Source organism: Salvelinus alpinus, chromosome 10, assembly GCF_045679555.1.
Source record: "Salvelinus alpinus chromosome 10, SLU_Salpinus.1, whole genome shotgun sequence".
NCBI lineage: Eukaryota > Metazoa > Chordata > Actinopteri > Salmoniformes > Salmonidae > Salvelinus > Salvelinus alpinus.
Window position 1 is genome coordinate 52,350,947 of NC_092095.1, and position 20,798 is coordinate 52,371,744.

Consider the following 20,798-nt stretch of genomic DNA (forward strand, 5'->3'; position numbering starts at 1 on the left):
GTTTGAGGCCAGCAGCCTCTGAAACATACCTGGGGATTAGTTTAAGAGGATTGCGAAGTGGAGAGATTTGATTTGATGGATTTAAAAGCGTCGTGCTTCATGTGTCCCCGCGATGGATGAATGAAAACATTTTCTGAGTGACGTGATCCCCCCCCCCCCCATTCTATTCCTATACAGCGTTTGATGTTAATGTATGTCATCAACTGTACTATGTAATCTACAGTATATGGAGACAGTTTAAAGTGTGTTTTTGTGTGACAAATGTATTGTGGAGTCACTGGATTGGTTGTGTAAATGTCCTATTTGTTATAATCCCACTAAGAGTTTACTTTCAGATGAAACAATATGTTGAAAGTTGATATTTCAGTGGAAGTACTGTAAATGTTGTCATGCCAGTCCAACCAGTGATGTGGTGGCACAACATATTATCCACTCACAATGTCCTGCCAACCACTTTGCATGTAATCCAAATGTCTACATGGACAGTCAGCTTGTTGACAGACAAGGCGCTGGCAGTAAGCATACAGGGATCACAACCGGTTACTGCCATCCCCTCATCAAATATTATGCTTTTAGTCCTCTCCCTCTCTCTCTTCTCACTATCTTCTCTCTCCTCGCCCTCTCTCCCCTCCTTCCCCTCTTCCATTCACCGACCCAGCTAGTATACTGGGTTCAGGTCAAAATGAATTGCTGAGGAATGTTCTCCTGTTCAATGGCCAGCCCCAGTGTGTCCACCTCATTTGCAGCCAGACTCGTTTCATTTGGGAAGAGGACCCAGTTCCCCAGAGGCCAGTCTATCTCCCGCTCTGTGCTGTCCAGCACTGGGGTTGGACACACTCGCACACATGCAAACACACACTTAAATGAGCATGAACAACACCGCACACACACACACACACACACACACACACACACACACACACACACACACACACACACACACACACACACACACACACACACACACACACACACACACACACACACACACACACACACACACACACACACACACACACACACACACACACACACACACACACAGTGGGGAGACCCAGAGGCGCCCATAAAGCAGTAATGGTGTGTGAGGCCTGAGTGTGAGGCCTGAGTTCCTCTCCCCTCTCTAACCCCTGGCTCTGTTTAGACAGTCTCTACTGCTGCTGACGACCACTCACATCAATTAAGAGCAGCAGTGAATGCATTCCTCCCATAGTCCCGCTACACATTTATCTAGCTAAGAACAGCACGTGGGAAACTCTAAAAACAGCAGAGGTCTTTGGAGGGCTCTCCGACATGGGACAAGCCAGTATGAGCCTGTTTCGGTCTAAGTCTGTCTAAGTTGCCCTGTTGAAAATGGGGCAAGGCAAATGCCTTGTCTCTGATGGATAGCTCAGTCATTTTGAGATTAGCAAGATTTCAGTTTGACAGCTGTGTAGGCTATATGAATGTATTTGTTCTATAGTCGCAGCGATTGCCAACATAGTTTCAAATGTGAAAGACATATTTCAAATGTGAAAGACTGTTAAATCCTTGTCATGTTGTGGTTGACTGCCTTCTGAATCTATTGTCCCACTCAAAAGCAACATTAAAAGTTAATACCCCAACACCATTTATAGGCAATAAAAGGGTTTTCTGTGGTAACTGTCAATGGATGGTGTTGGTGGAATCTGATTACTCCTTTGCCTTTAGAGACAAAGTACAGTATTACCCTGTTAAATTATGCCATTAAAACGGCACATTCTTGTGGTTTAAAACGGCTGGGTTCGCTCTACGGGAGTTCTCCAAGGTGAACATTTTAACAGGACATTATTCCAGTCACTAACTGCTAAATTCCAAGGATTGCCAATCAGGTTTGGCCCACAAAATAAAGCCATGGATTATATTTCTCAACAGAGTCTTTATGCAATGACAGATTCTTGGAACACAGGCTTGTAGAACTCTGGTTGTTGTGCCTCTTTAAATATAACCTTAATCTTTGATTGTGTTGGCATCTATCCCTTTGATACATGTGTCCACTAAGGATTAAGTTTAAGAGACAAAACCGGTGGACATAAAAGTAAGTTGGAAACACCCCACATTGGATTTAGTTTTAAGACTTTAAGACTAGTTTTAAGCAGTATGCTTTCAGCAGTAACTGGGCCATAAGTTTCACATGCAAACTCTTTATGAGAAGATTGATGTGTCTGCCGTCATTTGAGAGTTTTTTTGGCATCGAAGCTTCATACTTTATCCCACAAAATTGTGATGAGAAGAGCTACAATGTGAACAGTATACTGTTGCAGCCTCACAGTCCAACCAAGGTGCGTGGATGGAGAAGATGACAGGATATGTGACAAGCATTCATCTACTTTTGAAGAAAATGCTTTCTTTATTGTTAAAACCTAGAAACATAAGCTTCCATCATGATTCTTAACCAAGGACAGGTGTCAAACCATTCTAGTAACATCTCTTGATTGATCTTTTCACACGATTTAAAGATGCCCTTTTCGGGAAACAAAACCATGTATGACATTTGTTGGGAATGAACTGGAGCGTATGCATCAAGCCTCTCAGTTGGAGTGCTGATGTAGGATCCCCCTGTCGATGTCATCTTATTCATTGTGATATAAAAGGCGAAACTGATCCTAAATCAGCACTTTGAGTTACATACCGGCCCATGGCTTCAGATTGAGGTTAACCGAGCCTCGGGAATGTCAACAAACTTCAGCTCCCATCTATCCCAATCGTAAATCACAGGATAATTGTGGGAGAAACAAGCAGACCTCATCCACTTGCCGTTTCTTTTCTTTTTATTTGGCTCAGTGGGGTCAGAACTGTACTGGCTGCTGGTACCTGGCGCTCTCTTACATAGAGACGTAGGTGTGTGTGTGTGTGTGTGTGTGTGTGTGTGTGTCCACATCCGTATGTGTGTGTCAGTGTGTGACATAGCTAACACGTTGTAATGGCCTCTCCAGGGAGACCAGGGACCCTTGAGAGAACGAGAGCCAGTGTTTACCCGTACCTTTGTGTCTATTCTAGAGGAATGACTTGTTTGTCTGCTGCTGTAAAAGGGGACAGTGTTTGCGCTGCCTCTGAAACGATGGTCGATGGCTTCCCATTCACAATGAGTAAAAAGGGACCAGGGGTGGCCTTTAAAACTAGCCTGGATGAGTCAGCAGTAAACAGCCATAATGGGGTATGGAGTGTGTGTGTGTGTGTGTGTGAGGCTTAAGAGTGAGTCCCCCCCATATTGAGAGGCAGTCAGTGCATTTTGAAGGGCCTACTGCAGAGCGAATGAAAAGCTTGTGATGGTTGTTGTCACGTGTTGGTCAGTGTGACATCAACACTGGCTCCATGGGGAAAGGAATGGACAGATAAAGACAACTATAGGAGTGATACACACATGATTACACATCGGAACATGAGTGTATACCTGAATAACTGGGGTTTGACATAGATGGTGAAAATACCCCACAGTGTGTGGTGTGCGTGTATGTTTGTGTGCATGCATGCATACGTGTGTGTGTGTGTGTATCTGTGCACGTTTGCGTCTGGTTCCAACACTGAACACCTGCAGTGATTTGTGACTGATGATTCAGAATCTCCATTCATGGTGCCTGAGCCGACTGTCTGCATTCTGTCTGTGAACTGTCGTGTGATGTCGGGGCCTCGGAGGCCATTTCAGAGTACATCTGTTCTGTCGGAGTGTTTCGTTCCGTCTGAGGTGGAATGCTTCTGACTGTGGCTGATGTGGTTTAGATACAATCGAGGTCAGCCGTGACATGCCCAATGAGAAAATGTTTAGAGAGACGGGGGGAGGTGTGTGTGTGTGTGGGGGGGGGGGATCCTTGCTCGCTAGGAACATTCTAAACCCTGTCAGACCCAAAGCTTCAGAGCTAAATTTGCCATAGCTGTCATTGGACAGAGGATTAGTGGTTTGTGTGACTGTTACTGATCGTTGACGGGTAATATGAGCTAAAGAGCCTTGGGTTTTCTTATCGTGTGGAAATGAGTGTGTGAACATATGTGTTGTAATTTCAGAAGATAAGGCAATTGGCAAGGCATATAATATGTGAACATCATCCCATTTGAACTTTTCCTACTGTATTTTGTCAAATCTGTCTCTGCCTCTGAAAAAGTTCATGGTTCGTTCACTGGCTGTTCTCTATCAAGGTTTTCCATAATTTATAAAGTGTTAAAATGTCTAAAAAGATGGAGCCATTCTTATCCAAAACGTAGAGCTTCCCAACGATAGATATAGAGGTGTTCTTTGTGTGTTTCCAAAGAAACCTCATCATGTTTCATGTCCTCCATTATTGATGCATGCGGTGTGGTAACACTCATTGGCCATCTGACCTCCTCATTTCATGGGTGTGTGTGAGAGGTGATAACATATGGCTCCAACCTCCTGCTGTTCTCCCGTGTAGCCCAGGTCTGGACAGGGTACCAGAGGTCAGACCCCCAGATGTGGGTGGTAGATGTAGCAGCCTCTCTCTGCCTCTCAGTGCTAAGGGGGAACGTTTTCTAGTGACATGGCTGTAACTGCATAACATACATGTGCGTAGATGCACCTGCATACACACACACACACGGGGGCATTAGCCATGATTGCTTTCTAATGGATGCCATAACTTAATAGGCGCCAGAACAAACTCATTGGCTTGACACTCCATGGAAGGAAAAAGAGAGGCAACCGGCAAGGTCTCTCCACACACACACACACACACACACACACACACACACACACACACACACACACACACACACACACACACACACACACACACACACACACACACACACACACACACACACACACACACACACACACACACACACCAGATTTGTTCACCTGCAGAGTTAAAACTCAGCGTGGAACTAGCCAGCGCTAATACATAAATGCATGGGTACTCATCATCATCCAAACATTTATGCTTCCCATCCACTTCCCTCTGTGTACATTTGCGGTTTACTCAGATCGAGATAACGTCATAGTTTAGATGTTCCGTTTGCTTATGTAAGCCTTGTATTAACACTAACGGAGGGCTATTTTATTCAGGCATCCTTTTCCCAGAGTGGTGTGTTTAGAGTATAGTCTGTGAGAGCTGGCATTGCTGGAGATGAGTTTTCATTATTATGTAGTGGATGGTGAGGTCGATTTCCTGTTTTAGCCAAATTCTTCCCCGGCATGACTATTTGTAGTGTACAACCATGGACGATGTTCTATTGTCACATACACCGGATAGCTGCAGTGAAATATGTTGTTTTACAGGGTCAGCCATAGTAGTACTTCACCCCTGGAGCAAATGAGGGTTAAGTGCCTTGCTCAAGGGCACATCGACAGATTTTTCACCTTGTCTGCTCGGGGGTTTGAACCAGCGACCTTTCGGTTACTGGCCCAGTGCTCTAAACGCTAGGCTACCTGAAGGCAGTATGTCATTTTGTCATTGTTACGTACGCAGTAGCGTTGCGGCAATGGTTTTGATAGGACAGAGAGTTAGGTTTGGCTTGCCAGTGTATGAATGTGTAGTTTGGACTACAGAGTAACCCTAAGTATTATGAATAAGGATAACTATTTTCTTTGTATATTCCCATCTGTCCTCATCAGACAAACTTACACTTGACTAAATAGACTTAAACCACACAACCTCACACAAGGGACAATGGTTGACAATGGAACAATGAGGATAAAAGAAAAAAAACGCAACACAACGAGCTGCCTCCCACAATGCATTTCAAAGCGTGTCTTGGGGCAAACGTGTCAGCTCAGGTTGGCAAATAACATCTCCCGGAGAATGATTGATCCTCCCGCCCCTCGCCAGATCATGTCTTTGCACGCTGGGATGCTCCGACGCCAAAGCAGCCGCGCTCGTTGTCTGTCACGTGACGGCGAAAACAATCTAGAGATGGTGAAGATTGGTTAGCCTGGAGAATGTGGGAGAATGTCTGGGGAAACAGGGCTGATTTGATCTGTGTTCGTACACACACCTTTCCTCGCCTCGCCTTGGATCATTCTAGGCTGTCATACGAAACCTAAAGGAAGGTGATGTTGCTGTGATTGTGCCTGAATAACAACATCCCAATGAGGAAAAGACCAATAAGTATCATGTGGATGGGTGGACAACTGACAGCTGATCCTGGATCAGAACTAGATGTGACAGAACTAGTTCAGAAACATATGGAGCCTGATTAATAAGGTTTCAGTATAGTTCTGGTCCAATACTCTGCAGTAACCAATCAAATGTCGTTTTTTGGCTTAACGTTCATACTGTCAGTACATATTGCCAAAAGTACCTATAGGGCGAGCGATGAGATGGCATGTGGGATATGGGATGGTTGAGGCGCCCTCCCTTGCCCCTGCCCTGCCCGTGGTGTCAGCCTGGGGGCAGAGCTTGGCCCTCCCTGGTCCTTGGCCCTTTGCCCTTCGCTGCAGCAGCTTGTGCGAGGCGTGGGAAGCAGTGGGGCGTCCGCGGGGGGGGGGGGGGGGGGGGGGGTGTTAGGTGGTTGGGCCTGCTTCACTGAAGCGTGGAGCTAGCCAAGCTGCGTTCCTGCTCTCCACTGGCCCAACTGCTCGTGGTGGATATATTGTGGGCAGACTGTGGGTACGGACTGAGCACTGGTGCGGGCAGTGCCAGGTGAATCCAGGAGACTGGGAACTGCTGGAGGCCAGCGAGGTGCCAACCCCGATCTGTCTGCCCGTCGCTGCCGTTGGAATCCACTCGCTCCCGAAGCCCCCTAACTGTGTTCAAAGAGCAGGGGGAAAAAACGCAGGGATGGAGGGAGGAGGGTTTGGATGCAGCTGGGGTTTCAATTAAGTATCGAGATGAAAACATTCGCAAAGACATGGTCAACTGTGGACAGCTAGCTGTTTGAGCATACAGCGTGCTTGCTTTCCGCTTCCTGTTCGATCAAACATGGGATCAGAGCATTGGAACACATCTTGGCCATGTTCCAATTCCATACTACCATACCATTTAATTAGAACACACGCCCCATACATTCTAGTAAGTGGTACTGTATGCCAGTGTGGCATATGGGAACAGAGCCTTATATTTCTAACCACCTATCACAATTCAAGGAGGATGAGTTCTGATATCTGGAATGTTTGTCATTGTAGCATTTAGGACTGACTCTCGTTCTGTTTCTCTTTTGAGAGGTAGGTTTACACAGCTGGTCATGGACAGGCGAGCCTAGCCGCTCCCAGATAAACAGATCAGCAGAATGGGCTAACTTGGATGTAGTTGAAATGCAGATGCCAGGATCAAATATGCAAAATGGGTCGTCTATTACCCAGGCCGTTTTTTTCCTCCAGCCCTTACTTACATGATCCTATTCAAATACCACCCCTCCACATTCTCAGGGCTGAAATTGGAGTCAAATATTGCCATGTTGAAATATTGTTTTGACTGCCTGTTAAAAATGTACCAATTACTGTAATTATGTTTAACACAGAATGTCAAATGGCTCTATTTTTGGCAGTGGTTTTCTCAACGGGCGCAGTTAGCTCAAGTTTCCTGCCCCCTGTAACATGTCTGTGAATAAGTGGCCTGAAACTTAACCCCTTACATGTCTTGCTCGCAGACATGACAAAGACTTGCTTAATAAACAACAGGTGTAGATTACCAGGGAAATGATTACTTCCCTACAATGCAGAGAGAAACAATTATAATGATAGAAAGATATCAACACAAGGAATAAATACACAATGAGTAACGATAACTTGGCTATATACACGTGGTACCAGTACCGAGTCGATATGCAGGGCTATGAGGTAATAGAGGTAGATATGTATATGGGTAGGGGTAAGGTTACTAGGCAACAGGATAGATAATAAACAGTAGCAGCAGGGTATGTGATGAGTTGCCAGTTAGGAAAACAGTGTAGATGTGGTGACGAGTGGTTACAGAAGTTCAGGTGTTTCTCACAAGGTGACACAGCACACGCACACACACTCACACACACACTCACACTCACACACACACACAATAACTGGAATGGCTACTAACAGGAGTGTGCAACTGGAGCGGGAGTGTGTTGCCGTGTGTTTCAGTTTCAGGTGTAGCGTGTAGGATCACATGGGGACAGGTGTGTGTGTGTGTGTTTGTGTGTGTGTGTGTGTGTGTGTGTGTGTGTGTGTGTGTGTGTGTGTGTGTGTGTGTGTGTGTGTGTGTGTGTGTGTGTGTGTGTGTGTGTGTGTGTGTGTGTGTGTGTGTGTGTGTGTGTGTGTGTGTGTGTGTGTGTGTGTGTGCACGTTTGTGTTTGCGTGTTTTTATAGGGCAGGTCAACTTATGCTCAGATTCATAGCATCAACTTCCGGTCGGATTCACAGCGTCACTGTTTCTCAATCAGTCAGCGTGCCAAGGCTTTGCGTAAGTGAATATGTCTCTCTTTCCCTTTCCTCACACACAGCAGTCGGATGACACACAAACCAGAACTTTCTTAGCTCGTGTCAGCGAGTAGTGTCCTACAAACTGCTAGTTCAGTGGGGACTTCACCATCCATATTCTACTATATCTGTATTCATCTACTACTCTATAGCTTCTACCTTAGTAGTCTTTTTACGCAGGACTTTCCCCAGGTAAGTCAAAGAAGAAACTCTTGGCCTCTCAGCGCTATTCCGATGCTGTGAAATTGCCCTGTTACTAATGCTAAGAGTTATTTTGTGGGCTAACAATGGTGGCTGGTGGGCAATGAAACCACAGCATTACAGTACCTCTTCTTGTTTATTGCCTTCAGATAGGTTGCTAATATGGAAGGTATTCCTGGCCTAGAGGAGTTGTCTTGTCTGTTGGTTCCAGACAGGTAGCTACCAGTAATATGGATTACTAAGCGTTGTTTTGTGGGCTAACAAAGTGATGGTGGCTGGCTGGCATTGAAACCACAGCAGTACAATTCCTCGTGTCTGTAGCTTTCAAACATGTTACGGTATGTTGTTAATATGGAAGGCATGCCTGGCCGAGAGAACTGCTAGTCAGTCAGGCAGTGATACCTTGGGAAAAGCTCTGAAGAGGCCATCATTATCAGTGTCAGTACATGAGCGCGCCGCTTTCTCTCATTAGCAAAATGACTGAGCTCACGTGAGAGTGGGGGGTTTGTGTGTTACACAGTTTTCATAGAAATAGAACGCTAGACGCTGTATCTCTCTGACTGAGTGGATGTTTATGGTTGTCTATGTGGAATTCTTTTCGTGCTTTTTGTGTGCTATTTTTATCAAGGCGTAGGCTAGTGTGTCTCTGTTGAGTGTGTCTGTCTAGTTGCTGCCCCCTATACCCTTTCTGTTTGTTGTTTGTTGACGTGTTGGTAAACCACAGTGCTGTTAGCTAGTTGTTTGGCAGAGCACAGTGCATGGATCACTGACAGAGAGAGGTGACAGGCCTGCCTGACTGTGTCCCAATGAAAAACGATCAGCTATTCACTCGTCTCTTGTTCTCTCTCGCTCTCTCTCTCTCTCTCTCTCTCTCTCGCTCTTTCTCTCCTCTCGCTCTCTCTCTTTCCCTTTCTCTCCCTCTCTCTCGTTCTCTTTCTTTCCGTCCTTCTCTCTCTCTCGCTCTTTCTTTTGTTCAGGGAGAAGCTGGCCGTGGCTCGCCTGCAGAGGGAAGTCGCACGAAGCAAAAGCGAAGGAACAATGGTACTGTTGATGCTGTCTTACACACACACACACACACACACACACACACACACACACACACACACACACACACACACACACACACACACACACACACACACACACACACACACACACACACACACACACACACACACACACACACACACACACACACACATTATCAGCCTTAAACCCACAGCCAACAGTTGTAGGCATGCCAGTCCTGCTCGGTCATCGACCAAGGTCACTGAACTGATAACTTGCCTCAACCAAAAACCATATATATTTACGTTGGGTCTTGCAACCCTTTTCTGGGTGGCAATTCTAGGTCTTGCTCCCATCGCCATGGTATTATCAACCCATATTATGGGACATTAGTGCAGCAGATTTCAGGGATAACGTCAAATGTAACGCATAAGCGCACACACACACACACACACACATACACACACAGTGGTTGTATAACAAGGGGAAAGCAGACCAGCGAGCCAGACGTGCGGACGCGGAGGGCGTGAGGTAGGGCTCGGAGAGAGGGGACCGACAGTGTGACAGAGCAGATACCAGCTGACCACGGCCTTGGACTCAGCTGTTTACAACTTTAGAACCCCGGTAAATTCATTACAGCCCCAAATAGCTTCATAAAAGAGCGCTACGGCAGCAAGCCTAAAGCAGACTTGAGATTTACATACTCTAGGATAGCCATATCTACAATGCTTTAGTAGTAGTGGTCTCGAGCGTTCTAGAAGTCCTCCTGAGAATACCGAGTTAACAGCCTGGGCTCGTAACAACACACTTACATACTGAATAGAGTGGCTAGCATACGCATCATGACAATGACCGCATACTGTACATAGCCTTCTTTGTATAGATGGTCCTGTATGGCTCAGTTGGTAGAGCATGGTGCTTGCAATGCCAGGGTTGTAGACTCGGACCAGTATGAAAATGTATGCACTTACTAAGTTGCTCTGGATAAAAGCATCTGCTAAATGACGTATAGATATAGATTGTAAGAGAAATGTTTCCTGGAAGCACCCCACTGAGGCAGTGACGTTTTACCATGGAGTCTTTGGGAAATACTTGGATGTTAGTTTGTGAATGTGGAGAACGACCTACCCGGTGTATTTACTTCCGCATTGCGGTTCCTGAGGTATGCTGTAGCCGTCGACAAGGTCGTGTGTGACCATGCAATCAGAGTCACGTTGAGGCTCACTGTAGCCAATTCCATACAGTCGCAGCACAAGAGAAGGACGTTCACACACAGCTCTTATCTCATTGGGAAACTGCGTGTCAGCACCTCGTACTGTAGTCAGTCGGACTAAGAGACTGATCAGCCTCTGACATTAGTGAAGAGCTAGGAGGGAGATATCTACTGCCTGGCTGTGTGTGGCTTTCTCTGAGTACTGCTTCTTCGAGTCATGAGAGTGGATGCCATGCTAATTACAACTCCGGGTGTGTGTGTGAGGAAGGGGGGTGAAAGAGGGATGATTTATCTGTGCCAGACAGGAGGAGGGGAAGGGAGTGGTAAAAGAAGAATGTGGGGTGTGTGTGTCTCTGAGCTCCATTTGAAATTGGGATTATCCCTCCTGGAGTACTCCCTCTCACACACACATGCCTGGGAGATGCTCCTCTCCTCTGGGAGCTCAGGCATGCTCTTTAGGGTCTGTAATAGAAATCGAAAGAGAGGGCTGCATCAGGGAGATAATTGTTAATGTGATGGCAGGGTGAACTAGAGGCACTCTGCTCCTAAGAGTAACCTCCTCTCACACACAGACACGTAATGATATACAGATACCGGCAGACACACGCGCACACACACTGCCTCCAGAGGACGACAGATTAAATGCTGTAGACTTTGAAGTGTGCGTCTCTGACCCTCCAGGGTCTGATGCCTCCTCCTTAACTAGTTATGCTCTCTTCTCTGCCTTCAGCGTGCAAGAGAGAGAGAGAGAGACCGAGAGAGAGACTGACGACCTCCTCTGGGACACGTTAGGTTACAGTGTATTGATTGTATTGTGTAGGGAAAGAATGCATTATGAAGTCTTTATGATTTTGCATGTAATTGTATACTTCCTGGTTCCCTTTGTGTCGTAATACAACTGAGTAACAAGCCTTAACTTTAGCTAGTGTTTTAAATTGGGGCGGGGGGAGGGGGGGGGGGGGGTACAGTTACGCAATGCCATGGCAACTGCCAGCGACATGGGCCTTAGACTTCTGTATCATTCTTCATTGGGCATTTAAAGTTTGTTATCAGAACTTAAACTACAGGAGTTTGTAAAAAGCAATAAGTATGTATCAAGCATCTCAGAATAGGAGTGCTGATCTAGGATCAGTTGCTCACTCTGTCCATGTAATCCTATTCATTATGATCTAATAGGCAAACCTGATACTAAATCAGCACTCCTACTCTGAGACACTTTATTGATACGGCCCCTGGTCTACCCACCATTGCGACCTGTATGCTCTCGTTGGCTGGTCCTCGCTACATATTCGTCGCCAAACCCACTGGCTCCAGGTCATCTATAAGTCTTTGCTAGGCAAAGCTCCGCCTTATCTAAGCTCACTGGTCACCATAGCAACACCGACCCGTAGCATGCTCTCCAATAGGTATATTTCACTGGTCATCCCCAAAGCCAACACCTCCTTTGGCCGCCTTTCCTTCCAGTTCTCTGCTGCCAATGACGGGAACGAATTGCAAAAATCACTGAAGTTGGAGACTTATATCTCCCTCACTAACTTCAAGCATCGGCTGTCAGAGCAGCTTACCGATCGCTGCAGCTGTACACAGCCCATCTGCACATCTATCACTCCAGTGTTTATTGCTAAATTGTAATTACTTCGCCACTATGGCCTATTTATTGCCTTACCTCCTTACTTCATTTGCACACACTGTATACAGATTTTCTATTGTGTTATTGACTGTAACGTTTGTTTACCCCATGTGTAACTCTCAACTGGCCTACCTGGTTAAATAAAGGTGAAATTTTGTCAGAGTCCCTATATGATAGACATTACCTATATTCATTGGTTTATTGGTTATAAGGAGATGTTGGTATAGCCTTACCTGCCAGGCCTTGAACGTGCTGTGTACTGCTTAAACATTATCTTAAGCCCTGCAGGGTGTTTAATCAGCCAGCCCCACCCAGCCACCTTCCGTTCAAACTCAGTCAGGAAGAAAAACACTGGATCCCCCACAAGGTATTTGATGATGAGCTCTAGTAACTGGTCATGTTTAGGCTCAGAGAAGGCAGAACACAGGCCCAGTCACTCCAACAAGCGTGGCCTTTCTTTCTCCAGTCAAACCCTCTCATTCAGTACCAATCACTGCTGTGGGTTTCCCCTGGAATTCAGAATCCTGAGAGAGAGAGAGAGAGAGAGAGAGAGAGAGAGAGAGAGAGAGAGAGAGAGAGAGAGAGAGAGAGAGAGAGAGAGAGAGAGAGAGAGAGAGAGAGAGACTTCTGAGGTCGCTAGATGCTGCTGCTTTGGCCGAGCTGGCTGTACATGAAAGGGCCATTTTAAAACGCTGGCTGAGATTATGACCACTGGAAACGGCTGTCTAAACAACGTGGGAAAATAAACGCTGCACTTTGTGTGAAACGCACTTTATTTTTTTTGCCAACTGAGGCACACCATGGTATCACAGCTTAATAGACCCATAATAAAGTGTAGATGCGTACAGCTTTCTTCGACACACACATTCACGCACGTGCAACTCGACACACACACACACACCACTTTATTTCTCCTTCCTTGATTACTGCATGCGATTCGCTCACGCTTGAATGAAACTCTAGCGAAATGGATTGAAACATTTTCTCATCAGCATCGCATTCTAGGAAATTCAACAGTCCCATTTACTCCAAAGGATACAAATGCACCAGTGGTAATTCATGGGGAAAATGCAAGGTACTGTTACAGATCTGTGTCTTTAAAAGAGATCAGGACAAACATACAGAGCAGTAGGCCAAATGGATAATAAACCTAAAAAGCGTGCCTATGCAGTCTAGCTATAAGCTAGAATGGGGGAAAAGAAAGAACGGGATTGCCTAGTGAGTTGAAGTCCTAGAAATAGCATTACTTCTATTCTAGAATGGTGCTGGTATAATAGTATATTTTCATTCTATAGTATTTTCCTTGTATTTCTATGGTTGACATCTGTGTGGTGGACTGAGGTCTGTGTGGAGACAGCATGGAGATACCTTTGACAGCTGTTTGGAGGATCTTTGACACTGGTGAGGGACTGGGGACCGAGGGGACCGCTGGGGACTCAGGTGCTGTCTCTACAGATTGGGGCTTATCAGCCATGTGCAGGGAGAGAGGGATCCCAGTGATGGCTGTCACCGCTCGTCACCCATCTCAATGTGCAAAACCACTATGGGGACCATCACTGGGATACCTCTCTCCCATAGTGGTTTCACACATTGAGATGGGTGACGAGCGGAGACAGGCAGGCCTATAGAGCCAGCAGTCTCTGAATGGGAAACATGTGGGGCGGGGGGGTTGGGCGGTGTGTGTGTGTGTGTGTGTGTGTGTGTGTGTGTGTGTGTGTGTGTGTGTGTGTGTGTGTGTGTGTGTGTGTGTGTGTGTGTGTGTGTGTGTGTGTGTGTGTGTGTGTGTGTGTGTGTGTGTGTGTGTGTGTGTGTGTGTGTGTGTGTGTGTGTGTGTGTGTGTGCGTGCGTGTGTGCGTGCTTACGTTTGTGTGTGTAAACTCAGCAAAAAAAGAAGCATCCTCTCACTGGCAACTGCATTTATTTTCAGCAAACGTGTAAATATTTGTATGAACATGAGATTCAACAACTGAGACATAAATCGAACAAGTTCCACAGACATGTGACTAACAGAAATGGAATAATGTGTCCCTGAACAAAGGGGGGGGGGGGGGTCAAAATCAAAAGTAACAGTCAGTATCTGGTGTGGCCACCAGCTGCATTAAGTACTGCAGTGCATCTCCTCCTCATGGACTGCACCAGATTTGCCAGTTCTTGCTGTGAGATGTTACCCCACTCTTCCACCAAGGCACCTGCAAGTTCCCGGTCATTTCTGGGGGGAATGGCCCTAGCCCTCACCCTCCGATCCAACAGGTCCCAGACGTGCTCAATGGGATTGAGATCCGGGCTCTTCGCTGGCCATGGCAGAACACATGGCAGGAACTCACGCACAAAACGAGCAGTATGGCTGGTGGCATTGTCCTTCGACGATAAACGTGAATCCGACCATCACCCCTGGTGAGACAAAACTGCGATTTGTCAGTGTAGAGTACTTTTGCCAGTCCTGTCTGGTCCAGCGATGGTGGGTTTATGCCCATAGGCGACGTTGTTGCCGGTGATGTCTGGTGAGGACCTGCCTTACAACAGGCCTACAAGCCCTCAGTCCAGCCTCTCTCAGCCTATTGCAGACAGTCAGTACTGATGGAGGGATTATGCGTTCCTGGTGTAACTCGGGAGTTGTTGTTGCCATCCTGTACCTGTCCGCAAGGTGTGATGTTCGGATGTACCAATCCTGTGCAGGTGTTGTTACACGTGGTCTGCCTCTGCGAGGACAATCAGCTGTCCATCCTGTCTCCATGTAGCGCTGTCTTAGGCATCTCACAGTACGAACATTGCAATTTATTGCCCTGGTCACATCTGCAGTCTTCATGCCTCCTTGCAGCATGCCTAAGGCACGTTCATGCAGATGAGCAGGGACCCTGGGCATCTTTCTTTTGGTGTATTTCAGAGTCAGTAGAAAGGCCTCTTTAGTGTCCTACGTTTTCATAACCGTGACCTTAATTGCCTACCGTCTGTAAGCTGTTAGTGTTTAACGACCGTTCCACTGGTGCTTGTTCATTAATTGTTTATGGTTCATTGAACAAGCATGGGAAACAGTGTTTAAACCCTTTACAATGAAGATCTGTGACGTTATTTTGATTTTTACAAATTATCTTTGCAAGACACGGTCCTGAAAAAGGGACATTTCTTTTTTTGCTGAGTTTATGTGTTTGTATGTGTTTACGTTTCTGTGTGTTTGTGTGTGTGTGTGCCTCTCTCTCTTTGTGTCCGTCTTTCTCCCTCTCTCTTTCTCTTTCTGTGTGTGGATGGACAGGGGGTGTGGGTCCCTTGGCAATGATAAATGGGCCACTCATACGGTTTACCATATCCCGGGGTGTGTGTATGCTGTACATCTGCAGTTGCTGCCTGCATGAGAGCAATAGCCAGGCTCTAATGTAATGGTTGGCCCTGCATGATAATTGAATTTATGGACTCCCCAGGGATCTGTAGGGCAGTGATTTCTAGGGAATAGCATGAGGTTCGGTTTACACCATCCTCTGTATTTCAAAGATAAGTATTCTTTTAGCAAATGGCCGTGTTCAAGAATATAATCATATTTTATACTGCAATTTAAATATGGATATTATGGTAATTGTTATCTGCTCAACATACCAAGAGCAGAGCTACTGCTAAGAACCTGCCAGAAATGAAATTGTTATTTAGAAAATCTATTATTTCAATGCAATTGGGCTAAAAGAGTAAAGGCACTTCAGGAACAAATGCTACATGACATGCTACTTTTTAAAGCATGTTGTTGTTGTTGTCATAATAGAAGGTAAGTACCTGTATTCTGCATTGTAGTGAACACACATTGTTAAGCCTACAGTTTGCCAGTCAGACAAATCCCCTTCTTACACTTCTTCTAGCAGAATCCAGGCTGGTCAATATACTGCCAGCCTGGCAGGCAGACAGGCAGACAGTAAACTGCATGTATTATTGATGAAGGAGGAGGAACCTGCATGGTGCTTTGTATCCCTGATGTTTGTGTTGCAGTACTGGGCCAAGGAGATATCCTTCAGACCTTTGATTCAGAGAAAGCCTGCCAGCATCATACTGAGGTGCACTGTGTAATGAAGAGATTATTGAGTGAGAGATGGACACACACACACACACACACACACACACACACACACACACACACACACACACACACACACACACACACACACACACACACACACACACACACACACACACACACACACACACACACACACACACACACACACACACACACACACACACACACACACACACCCTCTCTCCCCACCCCATCAGCCCTCCCCCCACACACACATACACATACACACTTATTCACTGATAACATTGCACAGACTGCAGCTTGTGCACAATGTGGCATTGCACAGACTGCAGCTGGTGCACAATGTGGCCTTGAGAGACGCAGTCGTCTCTAATTAATTTAAAATCTCCTCCGGATCATGGAGGGGTATCAGGGGGTTACGGAAGGTCTAGTAATTCACTACTGAGAACCCTTTCTGTCCCTTATGAATAAATGACAACACAATGCTGTAGATTTACACAGCCATGCTAGGACTGTGTCTAGTGCAACTGGGTTACTATAGCATGGAGCAATCAAGCCCAGTTACATATGCTGAATATTATGACAGAGACATGATTTGAAGTAATGATTCTATGTTTATACCATATGTATATATTTTGCTAATGATGGATCTTATGCATACACCCAGCTCCATATCCGTGCCTTGTTTCACAGGGGTTGGGTTAAATGCGGAAGACACATTTCGGTGGAATGCATTCAGTTGTGCAACTGACTAGGCAGTCCAATGTTTCACTTTTCACTGAACAATGCTGTAGTAATATTTGGATGAAATCACTAGCCTTGCTTATTTCCCCACCGTGACCTTCCCAGGTAATAGCATGATAATCCCATCGAGCTCAATGTTAATCCTGAATACCCAGCTACAATCCCTAGGCAGAGCCACTCGCTAAACCTTGATGAGTCAGCAGAATCATGAACCATCTCATCTGGCAGATTATATGACTGATAAGAGTAAAGGAGGAGACATTAAATGTGACAAAAGTACCCGGTACAGTATTATAAATGTTCTAGGATCAGTTTTTCCTTTTAGATCACAATTAATAAGATTATATGGACAAGTAGGACTTGATCCTAGACCAGCACTCCTACTCCGAGACACTTTGTGAATATGGGCCGTGACAGTTTTCTTAGGAAGAGATCGCCATCTACAGGACAGAGAGGGAAGAACATCAGTGAAGACAGTCTACTACCGTGCAAGTTAATCATAATCAGAGGTATATCCTTTTTTAGTCACTCGAGACATCAAAGTAAATGTTGCTTTAGAAAGAATGCTTATGCTAGGTTTTCTACTGATTGCCTGAACAGTTTTTCTCACATCGAGTTGATCCTCCTTTTGAAAAGACTGAATGTAGTCTAGCTGCAGCTAAATGTTAGTGGTTGGTTTTAGCACGTTAGAATATGCTTTCAATTATCAGGCTTGCTATCACTGGGCAAGGCCAATTGCCAAACGCATATAAAGTGTGTGGACAGCAAATACTTCAGCTGTGAAATACTGTAACGTCTCGCTAGGATTTTCTGGCAACGTACAGATATCTTAAAGTTGGATTTAACGGTTCTGGGCCTTGTTAAATGGCAGAAATTATACATTGAGCAAAAGCAGAAGACTGCTTTTAATATAAGGTAGGCTGTTATAAGTGTGTTGTTATTGAAGCTCTTGGCAAGGCTTAGTATGGAGACGTAGGTCATGCGTTCCAAATGACACCCTATTCCCTATGTAGTGCACTACTTTTGACCACGGCCCTTAGGGAGATTATCGAGTAGTATGTAGGGAATAGGGTGCCATTTGGGGTTGAAACAGATTTTTTTTTATTGCATGGTTGTTGTGCCTGGGGTGTTTTTAAGTAGATGTGGTTAACAAAAGGCAGGGGCAATGGACAATTGTAGGAACGCAGGCCAAATCACTGAACAGTGTCATTTGCAATTATGTTTGAGGCAAATTTGACCTTTGTATATGGAGGTGATATTCACATACAGTAAACATCTTTAGGCAATTAGTGTGGGTGTTTGAACAATCGGTCGACACATTTTTGATGTAAAGTAATTGAAGTTGCAATAAGTCCAGTACAATTGACCTTTCATTTTCTGATTTGAGATTTTTTTGTTTTTTGAACTGTGCCTGTGTTTAAACCTGTTTATGTTAGAGTTGGCTCATTTTATGATAGAAAACCCATCCCTTTTGAAAGAGCAAAGGTCTAGTTTCCAAAAAAGGTCACTAAACTTTCAAAAGCGATTACTTCAACTCATGTTCAGTTGTTCAACTCCGGTCTAACTAGTCGTGGTATTGGATCTCGTTTGGGTTTGGTCCCAGGTTGCAGCTAGGTCCAGCTCTAACTTGGCACCAGCCCTGCGACTGTGGGTTTATGTTCCTGTCGCGGCGTGTTATTTACGGCAGCCATTACGTGTGATGGAGAGGCTCCCTGGTGCGCCACATAATAGCCCTGGGTTTACGGTCGTGTTGAAGAACTGGGGGCGGTTTCAGTTGTGAATAGGGTTTAATGTGGTCTGCTCAACTGCTTCAGCGAATTAAAACCGTTGTTGGGAAGAACTTGGGCCAAGTCACAGAGTTAGAGTGAAACATGGTTATTTATTGGGTGGCTTCAACTCTAACACACTGGGCTCACAACTGAAGGAGCCAAGAGGTTTCCCCCCTCTTGGGAAAAAACGTTTTTGTCATTGTTTTGTATTTAATTTATTATATATTGCTTTGTCTGGAAATGGCCCTGGTTGTGGTGTTGCAGTAGCGTGGGACACTTTTTCCATTCAGTGTTACTCTGTCTTTCTCTTTTAGAGATGACGTTTTGTTCATTGTAGTCGTTTAGAAGGCACTCTTATCCAGAGCAACTTACATTCATCTTAAGACAACCATATATCTCAGTCATAGTAAGTACATTTTTACTCAATAAAGCAGCTATTAGCAAAGTCAGTGCTAGTGGAGGGGGGTGGGGTGAAGTGCGAGTGTTAGGCACCTTTGGGAGGAGGAAGTGGTACGAGGAGGGGTGCTGTGGGATTATTTAAGATACTCTTTGAAGAAGTAGGGTTTCAAATGTAGTGTCAAGGAGTAGGGTAATAGTGACTATGTGTAGGTTATAGGGGTAGATTTGGTATTCACACTAACCATTAGTAGTGTCTAGGGGTAGGGTATAGGGGTTGATTTGATATTCACACTAACCATTAGTAGTGTCTAGGGGTAGGGTATAGGGGTTGATTTGATATTCACACTAACCATTAGTAGTGTCTAGGGGTAGGGTATAGGGGTTTATTTGATATTCACCCTAACCATTAGTAGTGTCTAGGGGTAGGGTATAGGGGTTGGTTTGATATTCACACTAACCATTAGTAGTGTCTAGAGGTAGGGTATAGGGGTTGATTTGATGTACAGTTATATAGGTAGTTTGATTTGAGAGTAATACAGAGTTGTTATATTAAGGCCTCCGTAGTATATATGGAGGTTTGAAATGTGTCATTCATGCGGTAAGGGCCCTGGTTTGTGCTACAGTCAGCTCCTTGGTTAGTTCCTCTCCTGTATGCTGCTTGAGCAATTGTGTTGTTCAATAGCCACTAGATGGCACTGCAGTACTTGTCTTGTGAAATTGTCCATCTTGGTTACCATGCAATGGACAACCTAATGAGCAAGATCTTGGTAGTGTTGCATATTTCAGAAATAACATAATAACGATGACTAAAGAACTTTGTTCATTGTTACTTTTTCAAATGAACTCATGTTTTATGTGTGATAGCCACGAAAGGTCAATATTTTATACCTGTACATTTTTTAACAGAGGTGAAGGAAAGGCCATACTTTGTTTGCTCTAAGGCTTTATTCCTCATGGAGTGTTGAACTAGTTGACATTGGACAAGGTTGTTCACTCAATTACAGTGACTCAGCACTTTATATTTAATGGCCTACCAATGTATTTATTATTAAGCACCTTTTAGTCTTTCTATTCAGATGCAGTCTCTAACGGACCTTGTTCAGGACGACAGTACAGAGAACAGAAGTCAGGAGATGGGAGTCATGTGCTTTCACAAGACGTCCGTATAGTGAGACGTCCGTATAGTGAGACGTCCCCATAGTGAGACGTCCGCATAGTGAGACGTCCGCATAGTGAGACGTCCGCATAGTGAGACGTCCGCATAGTGAGACGTCCGCATAGTGAGACGTCCGCATAGTGAGACGTCCGCATAGTGAGACGTCCGCATAGTGAGACGTCCGCATAGTGAGACGTCCGTATAGTGAGATGTCCATATATATTGAGACGTCCATATATAGTGAGACGTCCGTATAGTGAGATGTCCATATATATTGAGATGTCCATATATATTG

General features: G+C 45.2%; 1 protein-coding gene across 7 annotated transcripts in view; it reads left to right on the forward strand.

Annotated features, from left to right (window-relative positions):
- LOC139532230 (nck-associated protein 5-like) overlaps positions 1-20,798 on the forward strand; it is a 160,826-nt gene that overhangs the window by 59,581 nt on the left and 80,447 nt on the right. For 6 of the 7 annotated variants that reach the window (XM_071329592.1, XM_071329599.1, XM_071329594.1 and 3 more), the window contains one exon: positions 9,544-9,607. The exons of the other annotated variant lie outside the window; for it this stretch is intronic. In XM_071329592.1, coding sequence (XP_071185693.1) covers positions 9,544-9,607 — 64 coding nt within the window. The remainder of the gene's footprint in view (positions 1-9,543; positions 9,608-20,798) is intronic. 7 annotated transcript variants of the gene reach the window in all.